Source organism: Acomys russatus, chromosome 5 (genome assembly GCF_903995435.1).
Source record: "Acomys russatus chromosome 5, mAcoRus1.1, whole genome shotgun sequence".
NCBI lineage: Eukaryota > Metazoa > Chordata > Mammalia > Rodentia > Muridae > Acomys > Acomys russatus.
The window spans coordinates 75,153,554-75,168,292 of NC_067141.1; the positions used below are offsets into that span (position 1 = coordinate 75,153,554).

Consider the following 14,739-nt stretch of genomic DNA (forward strand, 5'->3'; position numbering starts at 1 on the left):
CATACCTGTCAGGTAAGTGCCATGGGTATAGGTATGTGCCACCACCCACCTGCATTGTTTTTAAATTGGGGCCACGGCGTTTGCTATCTGAAGGAAGAGGGCGCAGCTCAGGTGTGTGGCTCTCCAACACTCACCTCACTCACAAGCCTGTTCACACTCTGAGCCCGCTTAAGGGCCAGGTTGTCCTGGGCGGTAAGGGAGTGGAAATGCGCGGCGCCTTTCATCCTATGGAAGTCCTGCCTGTATTTCACCTGGAAGAAGCACACAAGAGGAAGTCTGGAGCTGTGGGTGGATGCCATGTGAGCGTTAACTCAGTAGAGTTCTCTCAAGGAAGAAAAGCTCCTACAGGCTTAAAAAAAAATCTCTTATCAAAACTAAAAACCCCTTGATTTCCTTTTGTGTTAAGACTTTTCCTGGCCCCCTCCACACTCCTCACACTTTGCACTCTACCACAGTCTGGAAGGAGGGAGAGACGTTCCTTAGGCCACTATCACAAAGAGAAATTCCAACCCCCCATCCTGCCCCGAATCTCAAGTCGGCTTGTCTCGCATTTTCCATCTCGGGCACAGGTGGCGCTGTTCTGGCTTCCTGGGTGCCACTGAACCGCAGCAGAAGGGCAGGGGTTGAAATGTGTGCTAGGTCCCAGTCAGAGACAAAGTTCCCGCGTTAAGAACCGTGGTGAGCACCGCCCTTCTCCAAGCTTAATTATAGCCCATCTCTCAATTTAGCTCAGCTGCCCAAATGCTTCAAATAAAAACTACTTATCACTCACTGGGTCACACCCAGTTTGACAATCACATGACCTCTTTCACCGAGCTTTCCCCCTAAAAGGCTCGATTTCATCGTGAGGTTTTGGCAAAGACTCTCTTCGTCGCAGCTTCTCTGCTTGTGCAACTCCACTTCCATGCAAACAGACAAGTGTAATCAAAGGCTATGAACAGATCGAGAAGACAGCACAAGCTTGGGCCTTGGCCTAGGCTAGCATTCTGCTTTCGCTTGGCTCTGAGAGACGAGCGTGGCCTTCAGCAAGTGCAGCCGTCAGCATCCCATACGCCTCGCCTCAGTGGCTCTGCCGGTACTTACGTCACTAGCGAGTTCATTGGCCTTCTTGGCATTCTGATAAGCCGGGGTGATCATGGCCGGGAAGCTGCCCTTTCCCCTAGATCCATCACATTCTTCCAAGTAAACCTGATGAGTCAATCAAAAACTTTGATCAGCAATGTGTCATTCCTGGCATGGGTGGGGTCAGCAATGAGAGCTCCAAAGACGGATCTCAGAAAAGCTCCTCCACACCGGACAGTGACTGCCAGAGATGTACCATGTGGAGAGTAACATACTAGACCCTGGAGCCTGGACCACTATATCTCGCACGCACGCACGCACGCACGCACGCACGCATGCACGCACGCACGCAACTGTCATCATCCTCGTCAATCTCCACACTGTCAGACAAGCCAAGAGACTCCCCACTCCCATGCTGTTATTGAGTGTTTGAACTCGTGCCAGGGATGGGTCCGTGAGTCTCAGACACTACTCCGCTTAGACCCAATGGCAGATGACGCAGAAGGGTGTTTGACATCCCCGATATTGCTCCCCGTCAGTGACGCGTGCTGTGTAACCAGAAACCAAGTAGAATAGCACCTTTGGTAACTTTGTGAAGAGGAAGTTTGTGTTGCTGTCAGCCTCTGAAATGGGTGACTCTGTATTGGGAAATGAAGATTATCATTCTCATGTTAATGTTTCCTCTCCTCCTGTGACATCGTCACTTCCTAGGGTGGCAACATCCCCAGGGCCTCCTCTGAGACAAGAGCCTACCTTCAAGAGACCAATGATGGACTCTAGCATACACATTTTCCTAATACTTGGATCAGAATTAAGTAGCCTGGACTCTTTTTACCACCAGGAAGAAAATTGGCTATTTGAGCCCTCTTTTTTTTTTTTTTTTTTTTTTTTTTTTTTTGTTGCATGTCTGCCAGAATGTTTTGAGTCAAATACAATAAGTGAAGAAAAAAAAAATAATAAGGTAAGTTCAGAGGAGGGACAAGGATCTAAGTTTGTTGCTGTTTGGTTTTTGTGGTGGCCTCCACGGTTTTTGTTTTCTGATCTCTAGTTTTGTGTTGGTAGCTTTATTTTAAAGTGCATGCATGTGTGCGCATGTGTGTGTGTGTGTGTGTGTGTGTGTGTGTGTGTGTGCATGTGTGTGTTAGGTACTGATTTCTGTTGGGGAATTGCCTGGCTATGAATAACAAATTTTTGGCATAGCATAGTTTTGTTTTCATAGGCGTATCTAGTCATCAGCAAGAATGAGTTGCGTGGTATTTAAGGCACTGCAGATATTTATAGTTTATATGCCTGCCTCTAACTCCATCCTACTCAGGCCTGACAAGCCATGCTAACTCAAACAGCAAAATGCCAGACGAGCTAACAGGGCCATCCAACAACACCGGCTCGATTCTCATTGTCATCCTCAACACTGGTCACAGTAGTCAACATGCTTGAGTGAGCAGGAACCTACAGCACTTACAAAGTTAAAGCTCTGCTCCAGGCCAACCAGTGCCCAGGCTCCCTGCTGCCCGCCCCCCGCCCCCCAATGAGAACTGGTTAACTTAAGCCCTCCTTCCTCCTTGGCTGCCAGAATGTCCAGAATCAAACAAAGTTAATGAAAAAGGTATGCTTGGGTGGGTGGGTGGGATTCTAAGAGTCTAAGGTTCTTTGGTAATGAGCTTTGAGGTTTTCCAAATGTGTGTGAACACAAATGAAACTATATGCATGCTGTAGTTAGATAAGATGGTGAAAAAATTCAGACGTGATTGTTTTTTCAAATATAAAAGCAAGAGTTTTTTGTTTGTTTTGTTTGTTTGTTGAGACAGGATCTCACTATGTAGCCCAGACTAGCCTGGGACTCACTGTGTTTTCCAGGCTCGAATTCATGGCAATCCTCCTGCCTCAGCTTCCCAAGTTGTAGGATTACAGATGTAAGCCATCATCACACTTAACTTCTGCAAGGTATTTCTTTTAATAAAATTGATTTATAATCTTTTCTGAGTTTTCTAAAATATGAGATAAGTAGGCGTCTATCACACAGAGTTTAAAACAACAAGATGATTATAGTTTGCTTGTATGATTGGATTAAACTGCCATTTAAATGTGAAACTAGGCATGTCTTGCTCAGGCAGACACTTTTGCAAAGGGGTCAAAACCCACTCACGTACATCTCAAAGTCACGAGGCCATCTGGTGACTTGGTTTCCCTAAGGAGGAGAGATCAGTTCTTTGTGGCTTGCTATTTGGTTCATGTATGCTGCCAAATAATTACAAAAAACACCACTTAACCTCACTGGATGTACCATCACCATGCACACACTTCTCCCACATGTTTTTCCTGTGACTACAGATGAACACAGCTTTTCCTTTATCTCATGATGACTTTATAGTACCACGTAATACACAGGAATATGAAACTGTAAGTCACGGTGAGTCTGTTATCTTGACCTTTCTCCTCCCTGACCTGATGTAGTCCCATCAGAAAATGAAACGGGCAACAAGACTTGAGCTTTCCAGAATATACCACTTTATCTAGCAACCTAGGTGAAATATTTACTCCAAAGGGAGTAAATTATGTTACTTAGAGAAATATTCAGTATTTTACAAGATACACATTTTTGTTGTTGTCATTGTTGTTGTTGTTGGGGGTGGTGGTGGTGGTGTGTGTGTGTGTGTGTTGAATGTGTGTGTGTGTGTGTGTGTGTGTGTGTGTGTGTGTGTGTGTGTGTGTGTGTAGGTGCGTATGGGTGCAGAAGCCAGAGAAGGTCTTCTAGTACCCTGCTCTATCATGTTCCACCTTATTCCCTTGAGACACGGTCTCTCACTGAGCCTGGGGCTAGGCTGGCAGCCTAGCGATCTGCGTATTGCCACGCTGCACTGGAGCTGTGGTGGCGCATGGCCATGCCCAGCTATTGTTTTCCTTCCTTCCTCCCCTTTTTATGCAGATGGTGGGATTTGAACTCGAGTCCTCCTACTTACACCACAAGCCCTCTTCCCAGCTAAGCTGCCTCCCGAGCCTCTCAGGCTCAAGGCATATACTTCGATCCCTTTCAATGTCCATACGGGGTTGAATGGACAACCGATCTGATTCCTTGTAACATTTTCAGGGAACAGATGAAAACATCTTGTTATTGGCCAAACCACTGCCCTGGCAACGGTTCTTTCTTTCTTTAAGGCTCTTGGGATTTGTCACGCAAGCTCACTCCCTGAGCTCTGTGTATTGTTTGGACCCAAGTCCAAACCCTGTTCACACGTCCATGTCTGACACAGCTGTAGGGAACAAACAGAACTGGCCTTGGAAGAGGCCAGCTCCCCGAGCATCTCGTACCTGGGCACCTTGGTCTGCACATCCCTTTGTCATGGTACCTTCGGCTCCGACAGGACTAGCCACTCCCTTCATTTCTCTTTGATATTGTTGATGGTACTTCACCTGTTTGAAGAGTAAGAAAAACATAATGAGTTCCATTATGAGAGTCACGTGATTAAAAATAAATGCTTTGTGGAATCCTCTGTCTCCGCATGGGTCTAAGGAGTACATCTCGGACATGAAGTGGCAAGTCATTGTTACAGGGGAAATGACTGACAACTCTGAAGGAAAGGTACTTCATGGCTTTGTCAAGCTTGTAAAGCCAGACAGGAAGCTGGACTTCCTGATCCAGGTTAACTTCCTCCTTCCTCCTTGCCAAGACAATATAGGCACTTACATCACTCGCCAGCTCATTGGCTCTCTTGGCAATCTGATAAGCAGGTGTGATCATAGCAGGGAAACTGCCCTTCCCTTTGTGCTGTGTGTGGTCTTCTGTGAATCTCACCTGGAAAATTGAAAAGAGAAAAGTGAACGAGCTCCTGCCACCTATTAGAGGATCTGAGAGGGGCCCTCGAAGAGCTCCTGAGCCCCTCTCTGCCTATCACCTTGGCAGTTCTTAATGTTTGTAATGGCTTACAGCATGGTGGGCCGCATTCCCCTCACCTGCCTGGCCATTCCCAATACCCAGCACAGTGCCTGGCTCATGGGGATACAGTGTGGAGTTCAGCACAGCCATGTGCTGCACCTGGTATGGGCTGGGCAGAGGGAAAGTCGGGCTCTGAAGAGCCAATGCTGAGTTTGGGAGACAAGTGGGCATCTCAACCACAGATCTCATCCAGAGCTTGCGGAGACCATGTCTCAACATGAGGCTGGGTTGGCGCTCCAACCTTCCACTCAGAACCATGCTTGGATCTGGGACTTAGCACAGTGTGGAGCATGTGGGCTGAGAAAAGGAAGGTGGTGGAGCATCTTTGGAAGTCACTCTCTCGGGTCTGCAGTGGCCGGAGAAGGTTCTCTAACGTGCATGTGATACGCCTGGCTTGGTACAAATGTCGTCTAGTGGTTTCAGTGTAAAGAGTTTTCAGAAGGCTGACTCATGGTGTGTGACCTCAGAAACTTCTTCCTGGTACCCAGGCAGGACCAGCATTCTCCCATTCTTCCTTTCCTCTCCTCCAGACAACAAAAAAAGAGGGAGGTGGGGCTGGATATCAAGGAAGGGCCATCATGCATTAGTTTGAACCACTTTTCATGTGTATGTGTGTGGTATACATCATGTGTATATGTATGTTCACATGAAGGTGAGTGCACACATGTGCGCAGGACCACTTGCATATATGTGCGCTTACATATGTGAGAGGCCGGAAGTTCATGTTTAACGTCTTCCTTGGTTGCTCTCCACCTTACATACTGAGGCAGGATCTGCTGCCTCCACCTTCCAAGCTCTGGGGCTGCAGGCAGGGTAGCACACTTGTCTGGTTCGGTGAGTGTTGTGGGGACCTGAACTCTGGTCCTGATGCTTGTGTGCCCCCATCACCCTCCTGCATCGTTTCTTACATCACTTTGAAGCTGTCCCCCCGCCTTGGCCCGTAGCAGCTCAGGAGTGTCTGTCACTGGAGTGAACGTGGAGACGCGCTCGTCGTGGCCTCTCTTGTATTGCACCTGATAAGGAGAAGCTGAGTCAAAGCCGCACCATGCCTCCCTGAAGCCTCCGAGAGGACCCTGCCTTACAACTCTCTGGTAGCTACGCCTTCAGGCACCAAAACAAGCCTGTTTCAAGTCTGTGCTAGCAGACGCTATCTTTGCTGATGTAGCAGATTAGAGTCGCAGATGCTTCTAAATGTCTCCAAACAGGAACGCGTGTGACCCTCAACAGCTGCATCCAGTGGGACTGTTATTTACCACAAATGAGAAGCCGAGGAAAAGTAATTTGACCAGAGCTACACAGAGAGGCAGGATGCAAAACCCAAGTTTCTGTCTCTGTAGACCGAGCCCTCCCTCACCCACAAGCTAGATCCATGTCCTACTCTAAGAAAACCCAGCAACCAGAAGAAACGTTGTAGTCACTGGCTAAGTTACAGGCTCCCTGCATCTTCCCTTTTCCGCATCCTGTAAATGGGGCCCAATCAAGGCACAGAAGACTCGTTATGAGGAAAACATGGGTTCCCCCACAAACCTATAAACCATTTCACATGGTGTTTTTCTGAATCGCAGAGCTGGCTGTATTCGGGTCAAAGGTTATCATCTTCAAGGCTCCAGATGAGCTCAGGGACTCTCACCTGGCTGGCCAGCTGGCTGGCCGTCTTGGCCCTTTGGTAGGCAGGTGTGATCATGGCTGGGAAGCTCCCCTTGCTTTGCCGCTGTTCACAGTCTTCTGGGTACCCCTGCTGGTCAGAACCACAGCACATGAGCACAGATGGGAGCTCACAGAACTGCAGGAAGAAACCCTGTCTCAAAAACGCCCCCCCCAAAAAAAGACTGTGGGAAAGCCCATGGCACTGGACTCAGCACACACACAAGAAACACGCCAACTTCTGCGACGAGTTCAAACATTGTACTTGACTGAGAACCTCCAGTGTTTATGTCACATGATGGGGAGACTGGCCCAGTTTCCTTAGGTGCCCTTGTATTAAATGCAGCCCTTCACCCAGGAGACTGAGCTGGAACAGACCTACTACGGGGACAGTTCTACAGCTCAGGAAGGAAAATGTCTTATTTCTCTTCCTTATTTTCCGAGCAACTCTAAGGGTTAACTTTTCTAATGAGAAATACGATCTTGTGATTCTATTGCCTTCTGTTTTCTAAAGAAAGAGAATTACAAAAACTAACAGTAGCTGGCAGCTGTGGCACACACCTTTAATCCCAGTGCTTGGGAGGCAGAGGCAGGAGAATCTCTGAGTTCAAAGCCAGCCTGGGCTACAAAGTAAGTTCTCAGACAGCCAGGGCTACACAGAATAAGCCTGTCTCAAAAAAACCAAACCAAGCAAAACCAAGCAAAGAACTAACAGTAATTTCCCAAGTAGGCTTTTTAAAGGGGAGCTGTGTCCAGCAGGATCAAGGTATCGTCTGCAGTTGAGGATCTCTGCAGCCCTCCCTCCTCCAACACAGTCCGAGTGTTCCCTCACAGGCCTGGAGGTGAGGATGCTCAGGGGAAATTTTGTCTCTTTCCTCTCTACCTCGAAGAGGTCCTGGTGTTCCACATTCTTGACTTCATGCCTTGTTGGTCTCAGAGTCTGTCACTACAGTGACTGATCCCTGCCTGTCCCCATTCCCTGCCCATGGAACCCTGTGAGACCAGCCTGAGACTCTAGCTTTTTCCCAGTGTGAGATTCTTAACTTAATCACACTGTACACCCTTTCATGTGTGGGCAAACTGAGTCATGTGATCCACAGATGGGAACCATGTGGGAATCTTGTGAGACAGATGTTCCCTAGCTCCGTGTGTGGCACATTCTGAGGGTGGCTTGGAGCCTTTCGAGATGGAGGGTAACTCAGCAGGGATCAGCCTTGGAAGATTAAATCTGCTGTAGGTTCTAGCCTGTTTTCTCTGCTTCCTCATAGAATGAGCAAGTTGCTGTGATGATTGATAAGCCCCTCTGCAACCTGGAGCCAAGATAAAAACCTTCCCGCTTTGTTTCTGCCAGATATTTTGCCTTGGGGACAAGACTCATAAGGGGGCAGGATATTTTGTCTGATGAAATCTTAAAGATAAAGGAATATTTAAAGGAATTGTTATCTAGTAATTGTAAGTAGTTCATAAGGCCCTTACCTCAGCAAGGGCCTGTCGAGCCTCAACCATCCTCACGATCTCAGGGTCTGGCAGGGCCCCTGGGCACCAAGTGCTCCCTTCTCCATACCCTGGCCAGTAGTCTCTCTGCAAAGGAAGCGTGAAATGCATCTAGACACACTCCAGGCATGCTTGCTTCTTCACTCCACTCTCCCACAGCTCACCCCACTCTCCCACAGCCTACCCCACAGTCCCCACAGCCCACCTCACACTCCCAGAGCTCACCCCATACTACCCACAGCCCACCCACACCTTCACAGCTAACCCCACCCCCCCACAGCCCACCCTACACTCCCAGAAGCCCACCTCATACTCCCCACAGCCCACCCCCCCCACAGCTCACCCCACACCCCCATAGCTCACCCCACACTCCTCACAGCTCACCCCACACCCCCATAGCTCACCCCACACTCTCCACACTCCACTCCACATCCCCACAGCTCATCCACACTCCCCACAGTTCACCCCAGACCCCCACAGCTCACCCCACAATCTCCACAATCTACTCCACACCCCCACAGCTTACCCACACCCCACAGCCCACCCCATATCCCCACAGGTTACCCACACTCCCCACATCTCACCCCATACCTCCACATCTTATTCCACACGCCCCACAGTTCACCCCATATACCCACAGTCCACCCCACACTCCCCACAGCCCACCTCACATTCTCCACAGCTCACCCCACACTTTCCACAGTCCACCCCACACCCCCACAGCCCACCCCACACTCCGGCAGCACTCTGTCACTGTCAGGATAAGGCCTTCTTTAAAAGCAAGTAGCTCCTCCATGCAGGGCCTCAGCCAACCACAGTGCTCATGTTGTTCAGACTAGAAAATGACCTAATATCTTGAATAATTGAATAATAATTCCCTGAGCTCTTCTATGTTACGGAAACCTTCCAAATGCAATTAAACACTCCTTTGCTCATCGGTGCGCTAAGATGGGGCAGGGAGAAGTCCCCATAGACAGCAGGTCTGAGGTAAGTCGGCTCTATCCAGAAAAAAAAGAAAAATTTAAGCCTAATGCTTATTTTGTATCTGAAGATTGCTAAGATGGGAAAAGCAAAGAGAGAGAGAGAATAGAATTTTCTTTTAGAATATTTGTAGTAAAACTTCAGGAATAAGGCAAAGAAAGGAAATAGATGGCAATTGGGAAACATCCACGTGCTTTGCATATACTTTAGGGACCTGTAAAGGCGTGTACCCCTCTCCATTGGCTGCTCTGGCTCAGCACCCTCTGTGCCCAAAAGACACGATGTGGAGTGTATCTGTTGCAACTCCATCATCTGAAGAGTGCAGACAGCCTGCCCACCAGGAGCAGCTGCAGACAGCCTGCCCACCAGGAGCAGCTGCAGACAGCCTGCCCACCAGGAGCAGCTTACACCTGTTCTCAGTGGAGACGCCTTAGCACACACCCACAGCAGCCGGAAAAGGTGCTGCTGTGGAAATAGTTCTCAGATTACCTGTGGGACAAAAAGACAAGTTGGAACATAATGCATACTGTTTAATAAAAAAAATTGGCATATAATTATCAGTAAAAAAAGGAATGGCTGGCATTCTTGTATCTGACACTATTCCCATACATTTGTATTTATCTATTCTTTAATCTTCACAACAGTCCTGTGGATTAATGAGTTTTCAAAGTTGACTTTACAGGTGAGAAAGTTATTTTCTGGTTTGTGAGGCCCTTTCTCCACAGGGGGAAACTTACGGGTGTGGTTCTGAGGACCTAGTCAAGATGCTAGGGGCAGGAACGGTGGTGATAGGCCCTAGGGGTCAGCCTACTGCGGTTGCCATGCTAAATGAAAGTGTAGTCACCCCGCCATTCTGAATACGGATGCTTATATCCACAGAATAGTGATGCGCTCAGCGCTTGTCAGAGGTGCAGCTGTTAAGGCACTGACTCTCAGCTCATCAGAGATCCAAGAATAAACGTTAGTAGATTCCTAGCCCTAAACACATCTAAATCACACACGCTCCAACGTCCAAGACTCAAGAAAAACCACAGGAAAGGGAGAAGAGAGAACGGAGGAGATGAAGGAGAAGGAGATGGGCCTTGTGCTTAGGGCTCACCACAGCTGGTATCCGCACAAGAGTGACACCATGGGTGGGGAGGGACCCATGAGGTAACAGCCTTCCTTGAAGGACTATTGGTCATTAATGGTTGTTGGTTGAAAACACACACACACACACACATACACACACACACACACAAAAGTAGTAGGGTGACTTGAAAAGAATTTCAGTGGGTGACATAATAGGGACATAATAATGACTAGAGCTCATTTTATGTGTGTAAATAATAATAATAATAATTTAAAATTAAAATAAGAAGAAAAGAGTGGTTACGTAGCTCAATCGAGGTAAGTTAACAGGTGTGCCCAAATGAAGGTATTAGAAGTTAGCAATGGATAGAGTTCCAAGAGACAGGTAGATGATTGATGGAGCCAGACAGGTGAGAGTTGTAAACAGAGAGATTTCAGTCAGCTATAAGTGTGTGGAAAAGTCTAGAATACCTGCAAGATTAGTAAGGTGAGCTGGGGTTGGAGCTCTCTGCTCGTTAGATTCTTTTCCACTGAGAAAAATCCAAATACTGTGCGTGCAATCAGAAATAAATAGCCAAAGGATAATGTAAGGAGCATGTCATCCATAGACGGCCCATGAAAAGAATAAGCAAGGGGCATCCGAGAAGCTGTGCGACTAATGTGGCACGCTGGGCTGGGGACAAGACCCTCCCGGGGCCAGGCAGGAATGAATGGATTAGAACGGAGACATGGGGAGGAGGAAACGGGCCAGGTGACGTGTCACAAGAGGAAGCACAACACTGGCCACAGCAGGGGACACGGTTCCTGGTGACAGACTTGAGCTGGGGCAGATACAGTTGGGGCGCAGCTCCTAAAGACAGCTGGAGTGACACACTGGGTGGAAGAAGAGCTGTTGGCTTTCTCTAGAAGCGCGACGATAACGCTCTTCATCCGCACAGTCCGCCTTCTTTTCCCTCCGTCACCACTCACCTCACTGGTCAGCGGCTGCCCGCTAGGTGCACCTGCTCCGTCCTTGGATTTCATGTCCCAGTGGAAAACAGATTTAAACTGCTCACCATCTTCTCGGGCATTGATCTGTATACAATGAAAGCATTTTTGGTGACATTTCCATCAGTGAAGAGAAAGAAAATAAGTGACACCTAGCTAAGGTGAGGCGGTTCTTCCACGTCTAGGCTGTGAGGCATCTTCGTGGTCTCCAGAGCACACCGTGTTATCAGTCCCACTGGGGTATCATTTGTGCCAGCAGCCAGGTGATATGTATTGGCCTCCTGCTGTGTGTAAAGCTCTATGGCGGGGTGCAACTGAGAAAGCTAGAGTTATGGGCACAATGAGGCTCAGCGAGTGAGGCTTTGCCAGAAAGCCTGATGACCGGGGCTCAACCTGACACCCTTGTGGTGTCATCTTCTAACCTACACTCACATGCCCTGGCCCAAATGCTCCTACATACATGCATGCGTACACACATGTAAATACGTAAATATGTAATTTTTAAAGATAAGGTGAGTTCTGGAAATGCAACATTGCATTTCTAGAAATTCCTTTCACTCTCAGCAAACAGGAAGTTCTAGCTTGGTAAACATTTATTTATTTTTCAGAGTGACATTTGTGAAGTAGAAAATTATTGATCTGTGACAAATGCCAATTCAAAATCTTTACCCAAATTCTCTGTCACCACCATCCCTGGAAGATGCCTTTTCTTCCTTTTGGTAATTTGAGTGTATGTGCAATGCGTTTGTTTCTTTTTGAGTTGGCCGTGTCTCTCAGAGAGGTGGAAGAGTAGTGTTGAAAAATCTCATTCATCGCACACCCTAGGGTGGTTTAAAGATTTGAGACCTAGAAAGGACATGATTGTCCATTTCAATTTTTCTTGAAGAAAAAAGAGGAGAAAAGGGTCCCAATAATCAACTGTTTATACATGCATATACCGTATACACCATATCATGCACACACACACACATATACACACATACATATGACATACTGCTATATATGTGCACACACATGTACATCCATGAACAAAAATGCACACTACAATATGCCAATATACAAATGCATATGCACAGAAATGCACATGCATACACACATTTACACACAGATACACCCATACATGCTTATATGCACATGTATACATATGTATATACATATATACAAACATCCAATACACATGAATGTATGAATATACACAGGAGCATGCATGTCATGTAAATGTATGTGAATGTATGGCTATTCACACTTGCTAGCATGCATATACACTCTGATCACGTGCAAACATATGAACACATTCACACTGTCACATAGTCATATAGATGCAACCAACAGACATGCCCAGGCCTCCTGGGACACAGGCATTCCTGCCTATGGAGAGTGAGAGATTATCCTAACATCCTGCCAGACTAATCTGCCATACACAGTTAAAAGGAAATGAGCCCACTGCTGCCCAAGGAAAGGAAACATGGTGCACCTTGCCATGTAACTGTAAGGCAGCCCCACCAGCAGAGGCTAGGGGAGGCTGGGGAGTGGCGGACCGTGTCGATCTGTTTGCACAGAGAGTGCTACACACCAACAGCATTCTTAGGGCAAGAACGTCTCCCTGTACACAACTGCAGAAACATCTGGATACATAAAGTTTCCATTTTTCTGGCTTTTGCAGTCCTCCACCTTCTGAGTAGATACACAACTGGGCCAATAATATGGACTCTATGGCAGGCAGAACTGGATTTGTACAAAGGGGTCTGGATGGAACTGTACAGGCCGTACAATGTCTGAGCCTCAGCTTCCTCCCCAGCAGAATGGGAGAAGACCAGCATCAGCTCCCCTGGGTTGTAACGTGTATCAAGTGAAGTAAGCGACTTCCAGTCAGTGCAGCACACACTTGTTAACTAACAGCATACTGCCTAGAGCCTGGCGGGTAGATCTGGTAACAGCAGCCGTGGAGAGTTGCATGCAAGGACAGAAACATTAAGACACTTTCTGAAGTACGTCCCGTAAATACCAGAGTCAGAGCAAATGGGGGCACCACCCAGAGAAGACTCTGCAGTGAGGGAGATTACTCGAGAGCCTTCCACCTGCTGAGTAATTCCTAATTTTAGAAATCTGCCTAAGTTCCACGCCACAGAGCAGTTTCTCATGGCCTGGTGAGAGAAGGCCAGCAGCCCATCACATTAACAGACACAGCGGTTCTGTCAACAGCTGGATGGTGACAGAAGTTCACTCTTGGGTTCAACGTGCCATCTTCGTCTGCTAGCCCCATCACCCACAAACAAACTTGTTTCTCAAAACATCTCTGAGCTATTCACCCCAAAGACGGTCCATGGGATTGTAGATAACTGTAACTCGCCACTCAGCTCAGGGGAGCTTTGGGATGTGAACTGGGCAGTGGAGGGGGCACGGGTTACTTTTCTGTTTCAAAATACTACAGAGGGAAGGAAAGGAGAGCTCTTTGTAACATTTTTCAACTATGTATGTTTTGTTTTATGTGTTAACTATCTAGGGTATGCAAGGCCTATTATATAAAATGATTCCACCATGTCCTGGCTGGCTAGACGGTTGTTAGAATCCAGGGCCTGTATTGGCTTCTAATGTTGAGACAGCACAAAGGGCAGCAATAGCCACTGGAGAGCACGTGGCTTGTGCATGAGGAGGAGGCCGTGAATTGGTCCATACACAAACAGAAACATTTAAAAGCCAAAGGTGTCTGAACCCACGGAGTTTCCTTAAAGGCCATTTCAAAATGCAAAGCCCCGGGACTTACCCCTCCGGTGGTGGCCAGAGACTTCGTCAAGGTTGGATTTAAGGGTGTGTGGTAGACACTAGTGAATGTGTTGTCCTTAGGGTTGTGACTGCAAAAATAAGACAGACCAAAATTAGAAACGTGTGTCATCCAAGGGGACAAACGGCGCTTCCCAAAGCACTAGCCTCGTTTTAAGATGGATGAGCACAAAACTCAAGAACTCAGCTCATGACTTCGCACAGAATCACCCCTCAAAAACGCAAATCAAATAAATTCAACATATGTAACAGGGAGGTAAATTTTCACTGAGGACAGCCACTTGAGAAGCTTCTGATAGTGCAGGGCTGATCCTGGACGCCTCTTACGAGGTGGTTTCAAACTCCGTCTGTGCTTGTCTCTAGCAGCTACACTGTTCTGCAGATCTCATAGGTCGACACAGGTTACAGACCTGAAGCTGGTCATTCACTTATTAGAAATCTTTGGAAATTTATTGGCCGCCGTCAAATACCCTACTTTAGGGTTCTGCCGTGGCTGGATATGAGTGAGCGCTTAGGGGGAGGTGCTGCTTGGAGTCTAGCCTGGAGCTTAGGAACTGATCCCTCAGTTGGCTACTTGTTGAAAAACAAAAGTCAGGCAGTGGCGAGCAGGGTATTAGACACTTACGCGTGACAGTACGGCTTTTTCTGGTGACTCACGAAGTTATTAACAGAAAGCATCATCTTGCAGACTTCACAGTGAAAACATGCTTTGTGCCATGTCTGAAAGTGACAGAAAAGACCTGGCAATTAGCTGTCTTTCCCCAGAGCCAAGGCTCACAGACTTT

At 47.6% G+C, this 14,739-nt stretch overlaps 1 protein-coding gene across 2 annotated transcripts in view; it reads right to left on the reverse strand.

The window, feature by feature from the left end:
- Positions 1 to 14,739, reverse strand: part of Nrap (nebulin related anchoring protein) — a 74,275-nt gene that overhangs the window by 59,050 nt on the left and 486 nt on the right. Inside the window, exons 2-11 of one of the 2 annotated variants that reach the window (XM_051146835.1) lie at positions 14,580 to 14,674; positions 13,938 to 14,025; positions 11,156 to 11,260; positions 8,117 to 8,221; positions 6,627 to 6,731; positions 5,905 to 6,009; positions 4,748 to 4,855; positions 4,372 to 4,473; positions 1,084 to 1,188; positions 135 to 251 (exon numbers count right to left, since the gene is read on the reverse strand). In XM_051146835.1, coding sequence (XP_051002792.1) covers positions 135 to 251; positions 1,084 to 1,188; positions 4,372 to 4,473; positions 4,748 to 4,855; positions 5,905 to 6,009; positions 6,627 to 6,731; positions 8,117 to 8,221; positions 11,156 to 11,260; positions 13,938 to 14,025; positions 14,580 to 14,674 — 1,035 coding nt within the window. Of the gene's footprint in view, positions 1 to 134; positions 252 to 1,083; positions 1,189 to 4,371; positions 4,474 to 4,747; positions 4,856 to 5,904; positions 6,010 to 6,626; positions 6,735 to 8,116; positions 8,222 to 11,155; positions 11,261 to 13,937; positions 14,026 to 14,579; positions 14,675 to 14,739 lie in introns of both variants that reach the window. The other variant, XM_051146834.1, reaches the window with a different exon arrangement.